General features: G+C 47.3%; 1 protein-coding gene across 2 annotated transcripts in view; it reads right to left on the bottom strand.

Annotated features, from left to right (window-relative positions):
* Positions 1-22,830, bottom strand: part of Fam184b (family with sequence similarity 184 member B) — a 107,801-nt gene that overhangs the window by 4,871 nt on the left and 80,100 nt on the right. For both annotated transcript variants that reach the window (XM_046423900.2, XM_046423901.2), the window contains exons 8-16: positions 18,040-18,143; positions 13,821-13,950; positions 12,503-12,670; positions 8,765-8,918; positions 7,367-7,530; positions 6,031-6,203; positions 3,707-3,853; positions 1,752-1,869; positions 467-571 (exon numbers count right to left, since the gene is read on the bottom strand). In XM_046423900.2, the coding sequence (XP_046279856.1) occupies positions 467-571; positions 1,752-1,869; positions 3,707-3,853; positions 6,031-6,203; positions 7,367-7,530; positions 8,765-8,918; positions 12,503-12,670; positions 13,821-13,950; positions 18,040-18,143 (1,263 nt within the window). The remainder of the gene's footprint in view (positions 1-466; positions 572-1,751; positions 1,870-3,706; positions 3,854-6,030; positions 6,204-7,366; positions 7,531-8,764; positions 8,919-12,502; positions 12,671-13,820; positions 13,951-18,039; positions 18,144-22,830) is intronic.

The following is a 22,830-nucleotide window of genomic DNA, read 5'->3' as shown; positions in this document are numbered from 1 at the left end:
AAAGAAATAAAGAAGGGGCTGGGGTTGTGGCTCAGCAGTAGAGTGCTCTCCTAGTACGTGTGAGGCACTGGGTTTGAGCCTCAGCATTACATGTAAATAAAGCTATTATGTCCATCTACAACTAAGAAATATTTAAGAAAAAGTAAAGAAAGCAGTAGAAAATTCCCACTATTTCCCCTCTCTCCCATGACCCAGATAGGACTATTATTAATAGGGACACATATTTACTGTAGAAAATTTGAAAAATACAAAGGCCCATGGGAAGTAAAAACCACACATAATCTGCCCAAGCCAGATGTAAAAGCTGTTTGTTAGGACAGTGGGCCATTTCCTGTGGGTCTTTTGCCAATGCCTGCTCCTCTCAATGTACACCAGCCCAGTGCACATCAACTAGCTGCAGTTTCCTTTAGGAGGAAAGAAGTCAACAGAACTGTATGATGCATTAAAATCCGTAGATCCAACTTACCTTCATGGAAGGTGTCAAATACCCTGGGTGAGGATTGAAAGAAAAGGACCGATTCCGATGGGACATCGTGCTAGGGAACGCTGCGTAGTGAAACCTTCTCTCTTCCTGGAAAACCAATACAACAAGTCTAAATGGGCCTGAGCACATAGCACTGGGCCTGACTTGAAAGAAGACATCTGGGAGGGCAGAACACAGAGAGAAGGCAAGGCCACGGGAGGGAGGACAGTCGGCAATTAAGCTACCAGCCGCTGGAGCTGTAGGGAATGCCCTTTACTTCCAGGGTCCTTCGGGGAAGGAAAGAACAAATTTATGCCAAGCAAGTATTCTCAGCGTTTGAAATCTAATGTAGAGAAAGAATACCCTTGAATGCCCAAGAGATCTCGGCTCCTTTCCTCACTACCGTTTATTTCACATTTGTATCATAGATGTAAACACAAAAGTAAAGAGGGCACATAAGATCCATCGCCCACTTCAGCAATTATAACTGTAATGGACCAAGGTGGATTATTATGTATGTCATCTACTCTTTTCTCTCCAGCTATATTATTCTTATAGCAAATTCCAGTTGTCATTTAATTTCATCTGTAAAAACTTCAATATGTATTTCAAAGATTAAGGATTCTTTTTTTTTTCTAACAAAAATGATAACCACAATATCCCACACTTATCAAGTGAGTCATAATTCCTTATTAATATAATCTTCAGTCATTGGTCAAAGTTGGAAGACACATAAAAGTGAGGCAGGTGATCAGGAATAAAGGAAGGGAAGGGGCATCTTAAGAAATGACCATCAGGTCTTGGTGGCTTTAGGATATAGAATCAGAGGGAGTTGGAAATAACTTACCTTCAAAGGATCAAGGGAATGATTTTTATTTTTTTAACTAAGAAACAGATGGTTATTTTTACAACAGGAAGATCAACAATAGAAATTCTCTTTGGTACTACAAAAAACTGAACTAATATTCAACATGAAGCAAATGCCATTGGACTTGGGAGTAGACTTGTGCAGAGGCTGGCACAGGGCCACTCATTGAGTTAGGTGCAGAACCCAGGACCCCATCTTGGGAGTAGAGTGGGTTTTCTTTGCCTCCTGTTTTCCTGTACTAATATTTTTAATCAGTGAGTAATTCTGTTTAAGAAAGGATTCTTTGCAAGTCAAGATTTTAGGCACTTTTAGAGAAAGGCTGGGCACCCAGTGGGGGTTGCTCCTGGATAGCTCAGCCATGCCCCACCAGGTACATGGGCACTGGGCCTGCTGCTGTCTGCTGGGCCCTGGCAGTCTCACCGTGAGCTGCTTGATGATCTCCTCTCTCTCCTTGAGGCGGGTCTGCAAACGGCCTATGAGCTGCAGGTCCTCAGGCCTGGACGCTCCCTTTCCTGGCTTCTCTCCCGCATCTTTCAGTCTGTCCAAAGCAGGCAGTTAGTCCCCTTTACAGTGATTACTCAACGGGAGGGATGCCCAGTGGACACCAGGTGGATGTTGGCATGTACTGAGCCTGGCCAGCTGAGGTAGGACAGCAGCAGAGGCCGGCACAGGGCCACTCGTGAGTTAGGTGCAGAATCCAGGACCCCATCTCCCAGTATGTCCCCTGTCAGTTCTCCCAAGGCTGCAGGGCAAGGAACTAAAGATCCATGGGTGCACATAAACGCTGCACTCAGCCAGGCTTCAAGAGACTGGGATGTAGCTGGGGCAAGAGCAGGAAAATGCCACTACCCACTGGGAGGCCAGCAGGTCCCCTGGATGCTGACATGGCTCTGGTGCCATCTGCTGGCAGACAGGTGCAGCACGAGCCAGTCTTTTGAAGCCAGATTCTCCCGTGGTGAGGGGAGAGGGAGGTTTGGGGCTGCAGAGGACCCCTAAGGCCTGGGACTTTGGGATGAGCTGACCTGGGCTCTAATCCTGATGCTACTTTTTCCTTCTTATGTTACCCTGAGCATAGTATTTCAACCATGGGGTGGTTGTGAGAATTCAATGAAGTAACGGATACCCAGCACATGACAAGTGCCCATTAGACAGATGGTGGCTGGAAAAACCTTTCAGTGAAGCTTTTGGATGATTCCTTTTGCATTGGAGACAGTGGAGACCAGTTTCTAAGAGTGCAGGCTAAGGGCCAGATAGATGATCTCTTTATTTACTTAGTGCTGTATAATCTTGGGCAAATGGATTCACCTACCTGCACCTGCATTATAGTAATATCCTCCTAAATGGTGTCCCTATCAATCACCCCAGACCCCTAGCCTCATCTTTCAGCAACCAGAAGTGACTCTTTTTTTTTTTTTTTTTTTTTTTTTTAGTATTTATTTTTCAGGGTGTAGTTGGACACAATACGTTTATTTATTTATTTTTATGTGGTGCTGAGGATTGAACCTAGTGCCTCGCATGTGCTAGATGAGCGCTCCACCACTGAGTCACAACCCCAGCCCTAGAAGTGACTCTTTTAAAAGGTAAATCAGATGTTCCATCCCCAGGGCTTCCCCGAGGACTATAAACACATCAAGTTCCTTCCAGTAAAGGGCAGATCTCAGCCAGCCACTCCCTAGCACTCACTCTCACTCCATTCACCCAAACCAGCCAACTGACTCTTCCCAGTTATGTGACACAGGCCCTGGGGCCTTTGTACTTGTTCCTTCAGACTGGCTCTCAGATGATCCTTGTCACTCTGTGCCCTTATCCTGCCTTCTAGCACTTTCACTACCTGCTATGAAGTTAAGTATTGACTATTTCTTATCTGAATCCCCACCTGGAACTTGTGAGCACCATGAAAGCATAGTCTTTTGTTCCCGCTTACAACTTTTGAGATTAAAATTGTGCACAGAACATAGTAGGCCCTTAACAAATACTTGTTGAATAAATAAATGAATGCACGTAGACATGCACAAGGGACTGTGTTTTTTTCCTCTGGGGGGTGAGGGAGGACAGTTTCCCCCTTGTGAACATTGAATGAGATGATACATGTTTGAATAGGGCAGACACTCACAAAAATGTAGCCCAGGTCCTTCTGATATTTTTTTCTAAGTGTAAGGGGTAAACCAGGCCCATGAAACAGTGCTCATTTTCACAGATAACCAGTGCCCTGCAGCCTTATAAGATGAAGAGCCACCATCCTCATCTGCCAGGAAGGGAGAGGTTTTCTAGCAGGAAAAACTAGGAAAACCTAGAGACACCAGGATGAGTTGGTCCCCTTCATAAATGGTACATCTGCTAGTGTCTCCCTCTCTGGGGCCCAGGGTCTTCCTTACTCAGCTTCCAGGGCCGCCAGCCTGGCCTGGAGCCGGGCCTGGGCTCCACTGAAATCAGCCACCATGGCCTGCATCTCCTTCCTGTGTTCCTGGCGAAGCATCTCCACCTCCCTGGTCTTCTGGGCTTGTTGGTCCTCCTCCAGCATCCTGGGTAGACAGAAGCACAGCCAGGCTCACTCCAGCTCCAGGGATAGCCAGCCCCTCCACACTCCACTGAGTGGGATGGTTTAGGTGACCCTGGGTAGAGGGAGGTTATGAATCTAAGATCAAAACACTCATGAGAGGAGTTGGGTCTGAATTGTAGAATCCACGGGTTCCTTTGCAGCTCTCTCCCACTCCGGCATCCATGAAGGAGACCCTGAGCAGGAGGCAGGCTTCAGAGGAAAGGGGTGAGGAACAGACCTGGAGGAGAGCCCAGGAAACATTCCCCTCACTTGGAGCAGCTGGGGAGACCCAGTGCCCTGGGACTCTGAGACCTGGAGATCCCCCGTCCAGGTGGAAAGGCAGCATGGGATGGAGTAAGAGCAGCACCTGGGACCAGGCTGCCTGCATCCATGGCCTCCTCCCCACTAGCTGTGTGACCTCAAGCAAGCTGCTTCTAATCTGTGTTCTGCTAACTGGAGGTGACAGTGGCACCTACCTTATGGGGGTCATTACCAGGAGGACTTGCATTAATACATGTCTAGAACAGTCCATGGCACAAAACCCATGTTCAACCATTAGCTACCATTTGCCTAAAACTAAGGTGGAGTATTAAGGGACCCCGGGTGAGCCACAGAGGTAATTCACTCTCATAAAGGACTTGCAAATTTCCATGTAATTGTACTTACTCCCAGGAGAGGAGCTCTTCCTTTCCTTACTTGAAGGGAGGTAGGCCCAGAGTGATTCGGAGTCCCAACCCCAGCCCAACCTCCTTATTCTGGGCTCTTGCCCAGGGTCACTTGGTGAGGCACTATCTGAATCTAAGGTGTCCCACCAGGTGGGCTTGTGGCCATCCCTCAGAGGAGCCTCAGGTCTGCTGCTCACTTGGGGGCAGGTCTCAGGACCATAGCCCTGTTGGGGCCTGAGTTACTTCACAGCCACAGGAGCCTGGGTGGAACCCTCCTCCCCTCACCGTGAGCTGAGGACTCGGAGTGATGCCCCTCTCCTGGTGGCAGCTTCCCTCCTCTGGGCATTAGAACAACTGGGGCCTCTTTCCACATCCAGATTCCAGAGCCCCTCCTCAGCTCTACTGCAACTAGGGGAGTCCAGAGTGGATGTTTTTAACAGAGCTCTCTTGGAGGCATCTCTGTCTGAGAACCCATGTTACCCAGAGCTACCTGAGGCTACAGGACACCTCTCCCTTGGTTAATCTCAGTCAATGCTTCTGCCTGGAAAAGGGGGATTCATCCCTTGTCCCGAGGAACTCCAGAACCTCTGGAAAATTCCCTCACCCTATCTGTTAATTGCAGGAAGAGGGAAATGAAGGACTCACACAGTGGTACTCAAGATGGATATGGTGACTGCAGCAGCAGCTCCTTTAGTACTGAAAATCTATTTAATTATACTCCGGCCCCAATGAATCAGAAAGAGTAGGGATAGAACCCAGTAATGTATGCTCAACAAAGGTTCCAGGAGATTTTATTTTATTTTTTCCAGTGCCAGAGGTTCAGCTCAGGATCTTGTGCCTGATAGGAAAGTGCTCTACCACTTTTTTTGAAAGATTAATTGATAAAGTTCATTCTTAAAGAAAGAAACTAAAAAGTCTTGCTAAAAGTCCTATTAAAGAAATTGGATTTGTATTAAAAACTTTCCAACAGGGATAAAAGGGCAGTGAATTCAGGATTGATAAGTTATTTACTAACCTCCACAAAGAACCAACACAGTGCTTCCTCCATGCTGGCCCAAACCACCTCTGCACACACCTCGCTGCACCCTACCGCGGCCCCAGCCACAGCGGTCGGTGGTACTCCATTTTTCGGATGAGGACCCAGTTGGGAGAAATCAGCTGACTCATCAATGTCACAGTTAAAGTGCACAGCACTGTTTGAATTATTCCACCATACTTTCTCCAAAGGCCTGATCTGAGAACACTTTGGGGGTCTTCTAGGTATGAGTCTAGGTCTGATGAATTCCGTGTTTTGCAGGGACATGGGGTTCCCTCTCCTATGGGGCAAATCCTATTTGGAGATCTAGGATTCCCAGAACACCAGTACCTTGCAGGGGTCAAAGGAGTAACATCCCGGATTGTTAAGGTATTAAGGAGTCTTTTGGAGGGCGGGGGCGTTTCCCATCTCCCGCCCTGAGCCGCATCCGAGGGGCAGTGAAGCCGGGCCCTGACCCACCTGTGCTGCTCACGGAGCTGCAGCACCTCCTGCTGGTGCTGCTCGGCCTCGGCGCGCAGTCGCAGCAAGGCGTCCCTGAGCTGAGCGCTCTCCTCTCGCGGCCCGCAGCCCTCGCTCTGCCCCTGCTCGGCGACGCCCGGCGGGGAGCCGGCCTGGCCCGGGCCGCCCCCATCCTAGAGAAGCAAACCAAAACCGGTGCTTTTAGGGGTTGCAAAGGTGGACAAGGCACCACAGGCCAATGCGCTGCAGCGAGGATGGAGGCCCGTGCGTGCCCGCCCAGCCTGCAGCCCCCGCCCAGGTGCTTTGGGAGTTGGCCAGGTGTGGCCCGCAAAGAGTTTAAAACTGGTGAACCACGAATGTAGCTCACATCCAAACAAGCAAGGCACTTACTTCACCTGTTGCCTGCTGCTTGCCTTTGCCATTCCCTCCACCTGGAGGGCTCCCCACCTAAGCGTTACCGCCTAAGGGCCTAACAGGGCCCGCAGCAGTCTGGAGTGCCAATAGGAAGCTCTCCAGGAGCTCGAGGGTGGAGCGGTCTGGGTGTGCAGGAGAAGCTCCCCCACACTCCCGGCCGCTTGGCCCTTCCTCTGCCACCCAGGGTAAGCTGGGTAGAAGAGGGGGCAAGCATGACAGGCTGGAGTTCACAGGCTCCAAGGACAAAGGGATGGTGCAGATGCCAAGGGACCCGCTGGGAACGTGACTGGAGACACAGGCTGTAGCCAGTGGAGGCTTTTCAATGTCTGGGGGCATTTGGAGCTTATTCCAACGGGAGCCACTGAAGGCTTTTCACAAAGTAGTTCTGGGCTTTTAACCAAATACCCAAAGCCTAGCAAAGGGCTGAAGGAGAGGGCCTGGACTGTTAGGAGGTCCCTGTGCTACCTGGCTGGAATAGGAGTTAAGGACATGCAGGGAAGGGGCTGATGGGCAAGGTCCAGGCAGAAAGTTGGACCTCAATGAAAACAGCAAGGTGTAGATGGGGAGTCTATCTGGGGACGAGTTCTGAGAAATTCTTATGCATATCCCAAGGAGTAACCCAGACTAGTAGTCTGGGATGGGAGGTGTCTGGCACCACACCCTGAGATGCCACTGTGCCTGAATTACAGATAATGTGCAGCACTTGAGCACTATTTTTTGCTTTTCAAAGATGAAAGTCTGTCAGTTCACCAAATATCCCCCCCCAGATCCAGGGAGGAGAAGGGTCTTGCCATTTCAGGCAGGGGAATGAGCCAGTACCAGTGCCTGTTGTCCATGGGCTCATGCTGTGGCCCAAATGCTGCTCCAGGAGGGCAGAATGGGGTAGGGTGGGGTGGGCTATGGTGGGGGCAGAGGCACTGACCTCTGTGATGATGGCAGGGTCCTTGCTGTCTCCTGTGCATGGGCCAGTGGCCTGCCTTCTGCCCAAGCTTCCCAGAGCCTTCAGCTGAGCCTGCAGTGCCTCCAGCTCCTTCTGGTGCTCAGAGCACACAGCTCGCTGCTCTGATAGCTCCTGCCCCAGGGATTCTGCAGAAAGAAGAGCAGCAAAAGGTCACGGTCATGGCTGAAGTCTGTCCTGCAGGGACAGTCTTTGGGGTGGGGTTGAGTGGGTAGCTGCTGAAGGCTTCAGGCTGAGTCCCCTGAACTTATTCCAAGATAACAGAAACAGAGTAACATGTATGGAGCACTAAATACGCTGTAAACCCTTTGAGAACTGTTCTCATTTAAGCCCCACAACCATCTTCTCTGGTGCATATTACGCCCCCCCCCCCCCCCACACACACACATCCTCCGCTCCCATTCATCCGAGCTCCATTTATGATGAACATCCCAGGGTAATTTGCCCAGAGCCACACAGCTAAGTGGTGGAGTGGGGATTCGTCTTTACTCTGAACCACCTGCTTGGCTACTGCTCATTGGTAGGATGGGTAGCAGGTGAGAGTGGGATGGCTGAGCCCAGGGCCCAATCCTGAGGCAGCAGTTGGTCTCAGCACACATCAGGAAGCCACGGGAAGAACAAGGAATTATCAAAAGACCCAGGGACTTCCTCTGGGGTCAGTGGTCTCAAGTTGAAAATCTTGAAGTTTATATCAACTCTTGAGACAAAGCATTTGCAGGTTCTCCATCCCACGGGCCTGGGGTCTTGACTGGATCATGGAGGCAGGAGATGGTGTGTCATCCCAATTGGAGATGGACCAAAGCCAGGAGAAATTTACTCATATAAATCAGTATTGGAGCTGGATTGGGAAGTTTGGCTCCAGAGTTCTTCGCTGCCTCCATTAACTTTCAGAATCCTTTTGTGAGTGGTTTTTGATGTGGAAACAGATGAGGGGCTGAATATCATGTTGAGAGCACACAAAGGAAGACCAGGAAAGACTGGGTAAACCTTCAGTGAGAGGCTGAGGCAATCCCATAAAACCCTGGGAAAGCTCAGAGATCTGACTTACATTCAATATTAATAATGATGTTAATATCTATATTCCCTGGGCTCCTATTATATGCAAGACACTCCTATTATATAGAATTAATATTTCCTTTAATTCTATATAACTACTCTATGAGGTAGGGACAATTGTGACTCCATTTTATAGAACAGGAAAACGAGGCTCAGGGTGGTCCACCCTAAGTGGCACAGCTGTTGGAGGCAGAGCAAGGTTGTTGCTCTGGCCTGCGTGCCTTTAGGCCCGAGTCCCTGCTGGCCACTGGTTTCATGTGGCCCCTGCAGGTGGCCAGGCACTTGAAGGCTGCAGGCGGGGTGTACCTAGCAGCAGCGCTTGCTGTGCCTGCATCCTCTCACGCTCCTCTTGCAGCTCTTGCCTGGCCTTTTCCTCCAAGGCCTGGAGCTCCAGCCGGTGTGCCTGGTGTTGGATCTGGAGGCTGTGGCTGGATTCCTTCTTCAAGCGCTCCTCTATGGCCTGTGGGCAGAAGCAGGAGGAAGGAGGCATAAAATTGGGCATTCATTACTCAATTGTGGAGGGCTTGTTAGGCTACGGGGATGCTCTAGCAATGGACTGGCCATTTTGTACCACATGAACTCACCCCCATCCACAGCTGATTGGACCAGAGAAGACATCTGTTCCAAGGGGGCCCAATCAGAATTCTTTCATTGGGAATTTAGTGTTAGGACACAGAGGAGGAAGGGAATGAGACAAAGGGACAGGTACAGACACTGACTGTGTGGCTACAGATTTAACACACTCAGAAGCACTGAATTGTTATGGTGTGGATATGAGATGTCTCCAAAAAGCTCCTGTTGATGCAGGAATAATCAGAGGTGAAATGATTAGACTATGAGAGCTATAACCTAATCAGTCCAACCAATGGATGGCTTGGGTGCTAACCATAGGCAGGTAGGGTCTGGCTGGAGGTGTGCCCTGGGAGAGCATCTTTCTGTGACCCTCCTCTCTCTGCTTCCTCACCCCATCACGAGCCAAGCAGATTTCCTGTGCTAGCCCCTTCTGCCATGATATACTGTCTCTGTACACTGTGGGCCCAGAGCAATGGAATCAGCCATTTATGTACTGAGACCTCTGAAACCATGAGCCCCAAATGAACTTTCCCTCCTTTCAATTGTTCTGTTCAGGTATTTTGGTCATAGCAATGTGAAAGCTGACTAAAACACTATCTTCTATCTTTCCCAGGATGAGTGGGCAGAGGCACCTGTGGTAGGTACAGAAATGACCACTAAAATGTTCATGTCTGAATCTCTGGAAACTAAATATGTTAACTTTCACGGTAAAATAAACTTGGCAGATGTGATTAGGTTAAGGATGTTGAAAAGAGATTATTCTGAATTATCTTGTGGGCCTCAATCACAAGAGTCATTATAAAAGGGATACAGGGGTTTTGTGGTGGAATTGAGGAGAGAGAGGGAGAGAGATGTGAAGATGCTGGATGACTGCCTTTGATGATGCAGGATGGGGCCAGGAACCAAGGAAAGCAGGCAGCCCCTGGGAGTGGAAAAGGCCAAGAAACAGACCCTCCCTAGAACCTACTGAAGGGACTCAGCTCTGCCAACACCTTGATTTTCAGATTTCTGACCTCCACAACTGTCAGGTGACAGGTTTGTTTTGTGTTAAGTCCCAAGTTTGTGGTAATCTGTTAATAGTAGCAATAAGAAACAAATACAGTTTCTGCTGTGTTTTTTTCTTTTTGCAACCCAGAGAGGTCCAGTTAAAACAGGAAGCTAGGGCTACTAGAGATGACTTGGCTTTCTTTAAGTTACACAGAAGAGATACAGGAGTTTTAACCCCAACTCCTTTTAATAAAGGAAGAAACGGTCTTAGAAAGTAAAGGATCTGCCTGAAGACAGGTAGGGGGTGTGACCCCTGGGGGCAGAATCCATGAGTCTCTTGTTGGGGAGAACTCAGCCATCTTCCAGCCAAGTTACTGAACCCAGCAGGAACTCAGAGCCCACTCTCCCAGGCTCTGTCTCTGCTCCTCCCCAGCAGCAGCAGGAGGATGTCTTATTCCATGGGAAACTCCGTCTTGTAGTGGCAAGCCTATCCAATGAGAAGACAGGAAAGCCTCCTGGCCTCCTGCTTTCAAACCATCTGACTTCCCTCCTTTGGCACTTACACTTGCTGCAAGGCTCAGAAAATGCTGATCGGTAATTTTTATGTCCAGGGAAGTGGGAACACACAGGGTTATAAAAGAGGGAGGCAATCTCTAACTCTGTGACCATGTCCCTGTCTCTAGGGACAGCAGGGATTCAGGTCAGCTGCCCACTGTCTTGCAGAGAAGCCCCTGACAGTGATGACCACTCAGGGTGCTGCACCCAGACTTTGTATCACATCAGACACTCATCTCCGGTGAGTGCTCCAGTCTCCATGGGAATTTTATTTGTCCTTTTTGTGGTCACTCTGGGGCTTCCCAAGGGTCCTGATTCCACCTGTCTCTCACATCCTGTACTGTATATAGTCTCCTTTCTCTGTGTTCCCCAAATACTCTGGACAACTCCCATGTCTCTGGCCCACTAAATTACAGCAGTCTGTTTTAGTGGCTACCTGTGCCCTTGGCGCTGAGTCCTAAGAGGACAGGGTGTTAATCATCTGTTATCTCCCACGCTCAGCACCATAGTAGCTCAGGACCGCAGCCTGATAAGTATCTGTAGAATAAATAAATGAGTAGCAAGAGTGGACCTTTTAAAAACTGAGCTCTTAGTCTTACTAAGTACTTTACATGTATTCTGTCTTTTAATCTTCTCAAACATGCCATTTGATACATACTATTATCTATTATTTTATAAATGAGGAGACTGAGACCCACACAAAGGACCTAGGTGACCTGCCCTGGCTCACACCTTGTAAGTGGTTAGGTCCAGAGCTTGAACCCAGATGGCTTACTCTTAATTACTAGTCTGCACCAGCAATGCTGGATGTTGGCTCCTTCCAATCAGAATCAGCACTTAACCTCTTTGGTCTCATTTTGGAACCATCCCCATGCAGACTGAAGCTGCAGTGAAGATCCCTGAATCTGGTTCTAGAGTTTCCAAGCAGTAGGACTTGGAGCCCGTGATGAGCAGAGTGCCCTTTCCTCTGCCCTGGCTGGGCCTCAGATCCTTCTTCATGTGCCTCCCAGAACCCCTGGAGCTCTTCCCTTACAGGCTTCCTTGCCTCTGTAGTGGTTTAGGGTCTGCAGCCCCCAGGGGAGGGGAGAAGTCCTGACAAACATGAAAGCCAGAGCTACCCAACAGCGGATAGACTTAGAGGGTCTCATTGACCAGACTGTTCTGTCAATTGCAAACCAAATTGGAAAAAGATAGAAAAATAAAAGAAGTGAGGGAACTTTTTTCCTTGAGTACCTGGTAAACGTCAGGCAGTCCAGCGCATTATCTCACTTCTTTTCTTTTCTTTTCTCTTTTCTTTTCCTTCCCTCCTTCCTTCCTTCCTTCCTTCCTTCCTCCCTCCCTTTCTTTCTTTCTTAAAGGTTGTTTTGCTTTTTTATCAGGGCAATATGGATATATATTACAGAACCAAAAAGTTAGAGGTAGAAGGTGCTAGATGAAATTTGCCTAGATGGCCTGATGGATTCAACATCATTTGGGCAGGCCACCACCTGGCAGCTTCCCACAGCCTTGGGGGAGCTCTTGATGCTAAGCTGCTCTTTCTCAGCGTGGAGCTCCCCTCCCCCTTTAACTGCTGGCCTGGGCTCACATTCCCAGCATGCGTCAGGCGGGACATTGCTCAAGTCCGGAAAGCAAGTTGTTCTTAATACCAGGACACATGCCGTTAGGAGAAAGCGGCACCAGAAGCCTAAGGGACCAAGTCTGAGTCCCTGCCTTGCCCCTTACTACTATGTGACCTTCTGCAAGTTGCTGAATCTCTCTGGGCCTCTTTCCTTGTATGGAAAAGGTAATAGGATAATAGTGACCTTGTGTGCTCACGTGGGTGCTGGAGATAATGGACCAAAGGCACTGGGGTGTCAGGAGGTGCGCAACAGGGGCCGACACGGCAGGGCCCTGAGAACTGCACGGCTTGGCTCCCACAGTTGCCCCTACCTTGAGCTCCTGCGTCTTGGCCTGGTCCAGGGCTCGCAGGGCGCGCTGGTGGGAGGCCTCGAGCTGGGCCTTGGCGGCCTGGCTCTGCTGGAGGCTGTCCTGGAGCTCGCGCAGGTCCTCCCCGTAGCTGCTGGTGCACTGCTCCAGGGCCCGCTGCATCTGCGAGACCTGCCCGCCACCGCGCTCCTCAGGCGGCCGCCCCTGCCCTCCCGGGCTGTCCCCCTAACCCGAGCTTTCTGAGTAGTCTCACTAGCTGAGCCTCCCGTGTGGGGCAACTCCGAGGAGTGGAAATGCCAGCCGAAGAAGAACCCGGTGGCAAGTCCTCCAGGGCAGGGGCAGAGGGCTCTGCTAGAGCCACCCAGGAGGGAAAGTGAGGATGTTCTGGGACACAAACCCTCTAAGAGAAATCAGGAGGGGCCAGAACATTCTCCCCGCACAGTGGCCTCCCTCACCTCCCTCAGGGGCTTGATTCTGGATCTTGCTTCTTCCTGAGGCTTTTCCCCATGAGTCCAGCCCCTCCACCCTGCCCTAAAGACCCATCTCCTTCTAAGGTCCTGCATGATTTGCTTATTTCTTACTCTAGTACTTTCTGTCTGTTCCAAACTCCTCTGCTAAAGCACAAAACACAATTGTCCCTCCATATCTGCAGGGGACTGGATCCAGCACATCTGTGGATACCACATAAAACAGTGCCGAATTTGCATCTAACCTGGGCACATCCTCCTGCATACTTGAAGCCATCCCTACATTCCGTACAATACACAATAGCATGTAAATGCAATGAATCAGGGCAACTATGTAAACAGTTGTCAAACTCTATTGTTTAGAAAATATCAAGAAATAAAAGTCTGTACATGTGCAGTACAGAAGTAGTTTTTACTCTTAATTGTTTTCTATCTGTATTTGATTAAATTCCAGGTTGCAGAAACCAAGGATATGGAGGGTGGTTTATTGTATTCCCACCATTGTTGCTAATGCGCGTGTTCCTTATGTATGAAATACCAGGAGTCTTATCTGGAATGTTCACTGTTCACTGATGTATCAACAGTGTGTCCATGAGCACAGAAGGGGATTTTGGGGGGCAGTATGAGGGAGTGAACCCAGGGCCTGGCACATGCACCGTGACTGCTCTACCACTGACTTTTGAATAGGGCAGAGTTTGAAAAAATAAATTAACAAAACCAAGAATCCTGCCTCGTCCTGGACTCTAATGCCCTCTCCAGCTTGAATGGCAGCCTGCCCTAGTGCTTTCCCAGAGTTGTCTGTAGAAGGAGGCAAGCTAACTCCATGGGAAGTCCCCACCGGGCTGCCCTTCTACCTGGGCTTGCAGCCTGGCCTTCTGGCTTTGCCAGTCCTCCTGAAGACGCTGGATTTCAGGTGCCTTTTCCTTCAGCAAAGAGCCCAGTGGAAGTCGTGGGTCACTTCTCTCCTTGAGGGGCACTTCAATCCTTGGAAGACATGAAGACCACATCACTAAAGATCCTAGGGCTCAGAATGACACAGCACACCATCTTAGCCACTCTGCCTCAGAGGAGGTGGCTCTGGTAGTAGTTGGTATGGGTGAAAAACATCTTGTCTTTCAAAAAGCAATCTGACGTAGACATCCTAAACGTTACTGCACAGGATTCTGCAGGAACTACCTGATACCCATTTTAATGGATACTTAATAAATGATGACTGACTGTCAGAATGTTTGAGAGCTTAGAGTTCTTTTGGGGGTCCCTGGGAGCTCCAAAAGAGAGGTTTGTATGGTCTAAAGGTTTTCACAACTTTTCCTTCATATGAAAGAAAATGAAACAACCACACAGTACTTTACGCTTTTCAAAGCATGCTCATAACTTATACTGGCTGTCCCCAGGTATAAATTGATGGATTATAAAGAAGCCTCTACATATGAAAGCATGAACCAAAATGGCTATTGAAAGCCACAATAGTTTCTTCATTCAAGATAAGACGCTGATGAATGCCTTTGAGGGGACCCTCCCCCATTCCCAGCTTCCTCAGTTCTGAATTTTTGATCTACTGAGAAATTCAAATGTTTGGGCTGGGCTGCTAAGTGTTTGTCCTGTTTGACAATGTACAAGGATGGCCTAGGGTGATGATTTGCTTCCCCTGGCAAGGACATTAGGCCAGAGGACCAGAGTTCGGGGGTTTAGGGGCCTGGACTGTGATGGAAGACATAGGAAGAGGTCTCTGCTCAAGAGGGCCCAGCAAAGGGTCTCAGGTGGGGAGTTAAGGAGGAGACAGTCAACAGGGACCTGAAAGGAAGAGCAGGATACTGGGAGCAGCGGCACAGCCACGTGGCTAAGACCCTGGGTGCTGGGGCTGAACTGCCCAGCTTCTCATTCCAGGGCGACTACGTCCCAGTTGTCCCAGTTATGTGACCTTGAGTGAGACCTTCAAACTATTTGGACCTGAGCTGCCTCATCTATAATAGGGGCCGACAATTATATCTTTTACTTGGATTGTGATATGGCTTAATAGATTTAATATCTACAAAGTACTTAAAACAGTGTTTGGTACACAGTAAGCATTATATGAAGAACTAATTAAATATTTAAAAAGAGAAGTTCTATTTCTTTGCATTCTAATTCTCTTAGGTTATCTTCAAGCTTTTTGAAGATGTACTAAATACAGTTTAAGGAGCAAAAACAGGGCATACCTGGGTCTGAAACAAACCTAAGGTTAGGAGAAGGCTGGAAAGGCAGAGAGGACAGCCTAGAGCAAGAGTGACAGGTGGCCCCCAGGGCCACTGTGTGGAGCAGGTGAGCTCTCCTGGTAAATCCTGGGGAGGGGACTGGACTTCCTCCCAGGACATGGGCTCATGTATTATTATTTAAATGTTTTATTGAAGTAAAATTTACATATAGTGAAATGCAAGTGTATAATTTAGTGAATTTTAACAAATATATACAACCATGAAATTAACATCTCAGTCAAATGATAGAGCATTCCGATCTTTCCATTTATTGGAAAAGTTACTTAGGCAAGTTACTTTGTTCTTTTCTAGTCCTCAGAAATCTTCCAAATGAAGTACTTTAATAATGGGAGATATATATATATATATATATATATATATATATATATATATATTTATTTATTTATTTATTTATTTTATTTTTTTTTTGTGTGGTGGTAGGGATTGAACCCAGGGCCTTGTGCATGCAAGGCAAGCACTCTACCAACTGAGCTATAATCCCTGCCCAATAATGGGATCTACATTTGAAGATTAAATAGATTCATGCTTTAAATGTGCTTATCATACTTCACCATTCAGTAAACATTATTATTTCACCATTATTATTATTCCCTGGAATACCACAAGTGGCAATTTCCCTTTCTGTACTCATTCCACTGCCTCCAATTCCCTCTCATCCTAAGGAACTGGTCCCATCCCGCCATCCCACTGTCCTGCCATCCTGCACAAAGCAGGCACAGCTGACTGACCTTACCCAACTCCCCTTTAAATTAGAATGTGACCTGCTGTCCCTCGCTTCATGTCACAGCCAATGGACAAGCTGCTGTTCTCTTAGAGCCACTGTGCCCAGAAGAAGGTCAGTTGTCTGTTCCCAGTTCTCATGCCTCCTGGGAGTAACTCCAGAACATGCAAAAAGGAGTCCCACTTCTTTTATATTGCTTAGCTTTTCTACCCACCCCCCTCCAAAAAAAAATCTGTGGGAACAGCCTCCAGGGCCTGGCTTCCCTAATCCCTAATTCTTCTGTAGTTGGGTGTCCTTCCTCAGTGACATAGCCTCAACAGGAGAAAGAGAAGGCTGCTGTGATCACAACATGCTGCTGGTCTGCCCAGCATCCTGTCATGGGAAAGCCTGTCCCCCTTCAGTGGTGACCCTGTTTAGTCCATGGGGTTTGGGTACAGCTGGCCCTGGGGAAGGGCATATGACACATGCCTGGCCAAACAAAGTGGGATAGTAAGAATGGCTGTCTTGAAGATACAGGTCACCCAGATGGACCCACTGGGTACCTCTTTGAAATTTCTGCCAGCGTTCTCAGGGAAAGAGAGCTTTCTTTCCCTCCAGTATCATGAGTTCTACACAGAACAAGGTTTATGCCTGCCAGAGACTAAGTGGTAGAGCCAGGATTTAACCTGGAGGCCTGACTCTAGAGTCTGTCCTTGTTAACTATTTTGCTCATGTGCCTCCTAGAGACTGACACAGGAGCTGGAGAGTGTATGGGACTCTTCTGAGCTGGGGAGTTCACTGGACTGTGTGTTACCCTGCCTGTCAATCATCTAGAGAACTTCTAGATGGCAGGAGCATCTGCCAGGATCCACATGTCATGTGTTAGTGCAGGGCAGTGGGACATAACTGTGGTGTCCTCAGAATAACCTGGGACATGTTTTCAAAATAACATGATTGAGAGGTACCCTAGACTCTGTGTATCAGAATCTTATGAGACGCTGTAACAGACTGTTTCATGTTGCATCTACTCAGAAAATACTCACTGTCCTCTTCCCCTGCTTGTTGTGGCTATAAGTGCATTATAGGTTACATTGTATCTCCCCAAATTCCTATGTTGAAACCCTAATTGTCAATTTGATACTAGTTGTGATGGAGCATTTGGAAGTAATTAGGTCACAAGGGTGGAGCCCTCATGATAGGATTAGTGCCCTTATAGGAATAGACATGGGAAATTGATCTCTCTCTCCCTCCCCACTCTCCTATTTGAGAATATGGAAAAGATGGTCATCTGTAAAGAGTGTCCCAATCAGGCACTGAGTTGGTTGGTACTTTGATCTTGAATTTCCCACCTTTTAATCTAAAAGAAATAAATTTCTCCTCAGTCCACCCAGTTATGATATATTGTTAAAACAGCCCACTGGACTAAGATGCATAAAAGTATATGCTTCTCTGCCCATTAATGTGAGTTGTGGTTCCATTACTTATGCTGGCCCACGGAACAAGTGTGGAATTGAATACAATTCTAAAAGTACTTATCTTTAAGAGGCATTGCATGTTCTTCTTAACCCTTTTGAGCCCCTTTACCATGACAATAACCTGCCCTTAATAGGGCTAATCTCTCAGTCTGGGTCCCAGAATGAGAAGCACATGGAACAAACTTAAACTGTAGTCTATAGGAAAGCAGTAGCACCTAACCCTCAGCTAGCACCAACTGTTCATAAGCCCAGAAGAGCCTAGCTGAATCAAGCATAAAGATAGCTCACCTATAAAATCACTGATATCTGAGGATGCTTGTTATAGCAGCAACAGCTGACTAGTACAGGTGATGCAGAGGGGCATTTCCCCCCAGGGAGAAAACTTACTACTTTTTCAGGACTGAATCTTGGGGAGGCTTCCTAATCTCTTTGAGCTTAAACTATACCATGACCTCTCTGGGTTGGTGTGGTAGGTAATTGGCTATGTAAAGGCCACAGCTATGCTGACAACACACATGATATGTCTGTTCCCTCCCTGAGCATGGTGCAAAGAGCAGGGATAAATACTTGAGGACAGAGGGAATGAATGAATGCCTCCTTCCAAATTTGAGTCCTCATCCGTTAGAGTGCTCAGGGTCTGTACCTTTCTTCTTCGTCGCTGCTGGTTCCTTCTTCAGCTGCTAACTTATCTTGATACTCTTCTCTGGGCAGTGTCTGGGAGGGCTCCTTCCACTCTGAACATGGATCCTAAGGCAAAAAACAATGACACAAAGAGATTAAGCACAGTTCGCTGATTTCACCTGGCTTCTTCAAACCAGAGAGCAGAGGAGAAAGAGCCCCCTGAGATCCACTGTCTGTGCCCAGCTCACAGGCCTGGAAGGACGAGGCCATGATCCCACAATGCCTGGAACAGTGCCTGGCTCTGACCATGGCAGTGCTTATGCTTGCGTCCTGTTTTGCAGTCTACCAAGCAATTCATATAGCAGGTGAGACTGAAGTTGGAGAGAATAAGTAACTGGCCTAGGGTCCACCATCACAGTTGTGGAACTGTGGGACTAGTCTGACCCTTAACCACTTCAGCCTGTAGAGAGGGATCCCTGCTGGGCCTGATTTGTGGGGCTGTGGTGAGGATCAGAGTACACTACTGACCCACGGCCAGGCGTCAGTGAAAGTGAACAACTTAGTCTTGGTTATCAGGCCCATCGCATAGGTTGTGGTGTGCTGCACCTCCTCACACAGGGTCAGAAAACAGGGAACTTGCTGAAAGGCCAAAAGCATTGAGAAATGGGACCTGGGTGGAGAATCAGAAATGATGGGGGAACAATGAGCTTTCAGAATTTTCACTCAATTGAATTTGCTCATTTTATCATTCTCTCCTTTCCACAGAGACATAAGGGTACAAAAGACTTTTTAATTTTTATTTTTCTACTTGTAATGGTAACCACTGTCCATGGAAAACAGTTTGTTAAGACAGGATAGGAGCAGATTTGTTGATGTCAGATCTCATCAGTGATAAACTACAACTTGGATTTCTCACTAACCAGGAAGTGTGACCTTGAGCCAGCATCTTCCCTTTCCTGAATACACTCACCAACTATAAATGAACTGGTTAGCTTGCATATGTGATTTTCAAACTATATGAAATCTTGCGGGAGAGGGGTCTTGAGGTCACTTAGGTGGGAAAAGGCAGACCTGAGCTCGAGGGTGGGACCTCAACCCCACTTGACCTGCAACAAAATGGTTTGGTGCCTTTCCACATACTGAAGTGTCTACACGTCAACAATGCTGAGGTCAACAGTGACATTCACATTGCACAGTGCTCAATCCTCCAGCCTCAGCTAGCTGGAACTCTCAGCAGGATTGGGGTATCTGGCTTCTGGGTCTCCTTTGTCCCACCAGTACCTCCTTCTCAGTCTCCTCCAATAATACTCCCTTCTCTTCTGCCCCAGGCCTCAGAATCTCATCTAGTCCCATGGCATTAAATGCCACATGGATATTGGTGACACATGGTTATTTATGACAAATTCACTTTTCTATTTCCAACCTTTCCCCCAATATTCAGACGTGTATATCCAACTGTCTTTAATATTGAATAAACCCCTCCAATTGTGACACATCCAGACTCCAAACAACCGGACCTGCCTCAGGGGCTTGCACAGGCTGATCCCTCTGTCTGAAATGCTCTTTGCTCTAATGCTTACATTCTTTGCTTCCTCGCTTTAGTCTCTGATTTTGGACTCTAGTAGCAGGCTCCCTGTGTTCAAATCCCAGTTCTTATTGGTGATACAATCTTGGGAAAATTACTCAGGTTGTCACCAGAATTAAATGAACCAATACATATAAAAGCCCCAGGATAGTATTAGGTGCATAGCAAGCACTCACGTTAATGTTCTATGAGATGATTGCTCCCTGATCACCTTCTCTAAAATACCACCCCTTGCAGTCTTTCTCCCCACCTTGCTGTATGTTTTTCCCAAAATACATCTCACAGTGTGATGTTATTTGTCTACGTATTTGTTCTCAGCTTCCCTCACTGAAAGGTAAGCCCCATAGGGCAGGGACTCTGCTCTGTCCACCAGTTTCCCTGATGCCTAGAACAGGAATCACTCAGCAAACACCAAATGAATAATCCCAGATGTGTCATGGGTCACTCCAGGAGAGCAGGAGGACCCTGAGTGACCCTGAGCCCACCTTATGTCCTCTGGAGTGAATGGCCTCCATGTATTCCGTATATGTGGGAAGTCTCCCAGGCCAGTGGCATTCCACCCGAGCCCTCATCTTCCCCTCCGGGGTGAATGTGCCCTGGGTTAACTCATCTAAGCCTGAGCTACATTCCTCAGGACTTCCTTCCCTGCACACTCCTGGGCCATGTGACTTTGCATTAAATTTGGAGGATGGAAGTAAAGCAGCAGTCACATCCTGATGCGTGGACGCTCGACGCAGGGCAGAAGGCACTGATCGGCACGCCACCTTGTTGGCCTGGGCAGTTTGGGGACTCTCAGCTCCTTCAGCTTCTTCTGGATCCTCCTTGGACTTCTCCCTCTCCGGGACCAGTGTGTGCAGACCCTGAGGCAGCAGGTAGCCTGCAGCACCCCAGCTCCCATGGGGTCCTCCTTAGGTTTCCCCCTGTCTTAGACTGCAGGTGTGCTTAGTTTCATGTCAAAGGATGCAGGCCACCTGTGTCCTCCAGCTGGAGCCTTGTTGGCCTCAGAGAATGATACACTTGGAGCTCAGCCACACAGCTGCAGTTTGCCCTTGGTCTTCTCCACTTCACTCTGCCTACTTGCCTCCTGACAGGCCCCTCTGCTGACTTTGGGTCCACCACCAGACCAAGAGGCAGTAGTTGAACACAAAATGCGTAACTAGGTCCCACAATTATGCCAGCTCAGTTCCTACACTTAATCTCGTATCCTGTATCATCCCTAGTTTGCTTCTCTGATGGAATCTTAATGGTGCAGACTTTAATCCCCAGATCTGTTTATTCTTCAAGACCTTACTTGACTGTCATGTCCTCCTGGAGGTTTTACCACCTGGCACATTGTAGTTAGACTCTCTCCTGTGGAAGTTCCCATAACAATATTTTGCAGTATCATAATCTTCTCACAAATATTTATTGATCCTGACTCTGTGCCAGGCATTCTCTTTTGGGGATATAACAATAAACAAAACAGACAAGAGTTTTTCTGCCTTGAATTAGTTACAGGAGCATTTTTCTCCCTTCCTAGACTATAAGTGAATGTAAAAGTAACCTCAGATATAGTTTAAAAGTCTTATAAATCCTACAACTGTGGACAGCAGTGACTTGGATCATGGTCTATGACTGCCTGGACGCTGTGGCTCTTTTTTGCTCTGGGAACTTTGTGTGCAAAGGTGCAGGACAAGATTGGTGTCCTGTCTGAGGAAGTTCTGTGAAAAGGCACAGAATTATATTAGTCTTGACCATGAGCTCAGACACCAGATGCTGAGGATAAGAATTCTGAGCATAAAAGATAATTATAATAGTTTGCAAGTGCTGTGACCTTCAAGGCTGCCTGCTTTGCAGAAACTTTCCCACAGAAAACCTTTTGATGATAAAACTTATGTAATAAGTGTGCTGTGCTAGGCCTGGGTCCCTGTTCCTCCCTCAGAGGTCAGTGTCCCACCTGGTCCCAGCTTTCTCTTTGTAAATGTCTGTGTGTCTTTCTTAATCCCTCATTACCCTCACTGGTCTTTAGGGTTTGGCCATGCAGGTCACAGCATACAGCCAGTAATTAAGATCCTTTAGTACAATTGTTTTTTATTTATAGCCCTAACCCACTCTTTCTATATGTAACTACTGGACTAAGTCCAGTTAGTTGACACCTACTAGTCCCAGTCCCAATAAGTTTGGTTCAAACAATGGTATAACTGGACAGATTACAATCTCCATATGGACATGAGGCAAAAAGGCTCACCTTTGCCTCTTAGTTTCCAGTATTTGGGGAATTAAAACTGTCTTGGAGATCTCCAATTCTCATAAAGTCTAGCAGCAAATGTAGTCTAAGCAAACAGCTTTACGAGTCACCTGCTATAAATACATGTTCTGTATAAACCTGGAGAACTTGCCTGGTGGAGTTGGAGACAACAGCAAATCAGAATAGCATGCGTACTACTGTGCTGTAAATACATATAAGATGTGCAATTAATCACATCCAAGTTTCAAATTTTGTTACACAGAATTCTTGGTTATGTTGTCAAAACAAGTCTAATTCCAGTAATCACATCAAACATGAACTGATAAAGTTCAACATGTCAACCTATCCTGATGAAAGAAAATCATTCATTAAAAAGTTCTAATAGTGAACCTATAGGCATCTAACAACAGAGCCCAAAAACATAAGGCAAAATGATCAAAATTGTAAGGGAAAACTTTATAATTATTATGGGAGATTTTTTAATACACATCTTTCAGAAACTGATACACTAAACTGACAAAATGATCTAGGATAAGAAGATCTGAAAAACAAGATTAATAAACTGAACCTTATAGCTAAAAAGAACTAGTAGTTTCTAACTTTTATATGGTGCATGGTATGTTAGGCCCTTAACTGTATGAAATAGAAACTATCATCCAGTTTAAAGGAGATAAAACTGAGGCAGAAGAAGATATATAATTTGCTGCAGAGAATATAAAACAGAGCAAAGATTCAATATATATATAAATAAAATATCTTCATAACCAACTCAAGAATATATACTTTCTTTCCATCAGATAGGGAACATTTAAAAAACTGACCCCATATTAAGCTTCAGAGTGAATCTAAAGGCAGTTGAATGTATTGATATTCTATAGACTGTGCTATCTGATGACAATGCAATAAAATTAAAGAGCAATAAGAAAGTAGATTAAGGGGCTGGGATTGTGGCTCAGTGGTTGAGCACTCACCTAGCATGTGCACAGCCTGGGTTTGATCCT

The sequence above is a fragment of the Marmota monax genome, unplaced genomic scaffold, assembly GCF_021218885.2.
Source record: "Marmota monax isolate L192 unplaced genomic scaffold, Marmota_monax_Labrador192_F-V1.1 WCK01_AAM20220418_F8-fsc00009, whole genome shotgun sequence".
Lineage (NCBI taxonomy): Eukaryota > Metazoa > Chordata > Mammalia > Rodentia > Sciuridae > Marmota > Marmota monax.
The sequence above is the reverse complement of the archived record's forward strand: the minus strand, read 5'-3'. Positions and strand labels throughout refer to the sequence as shown.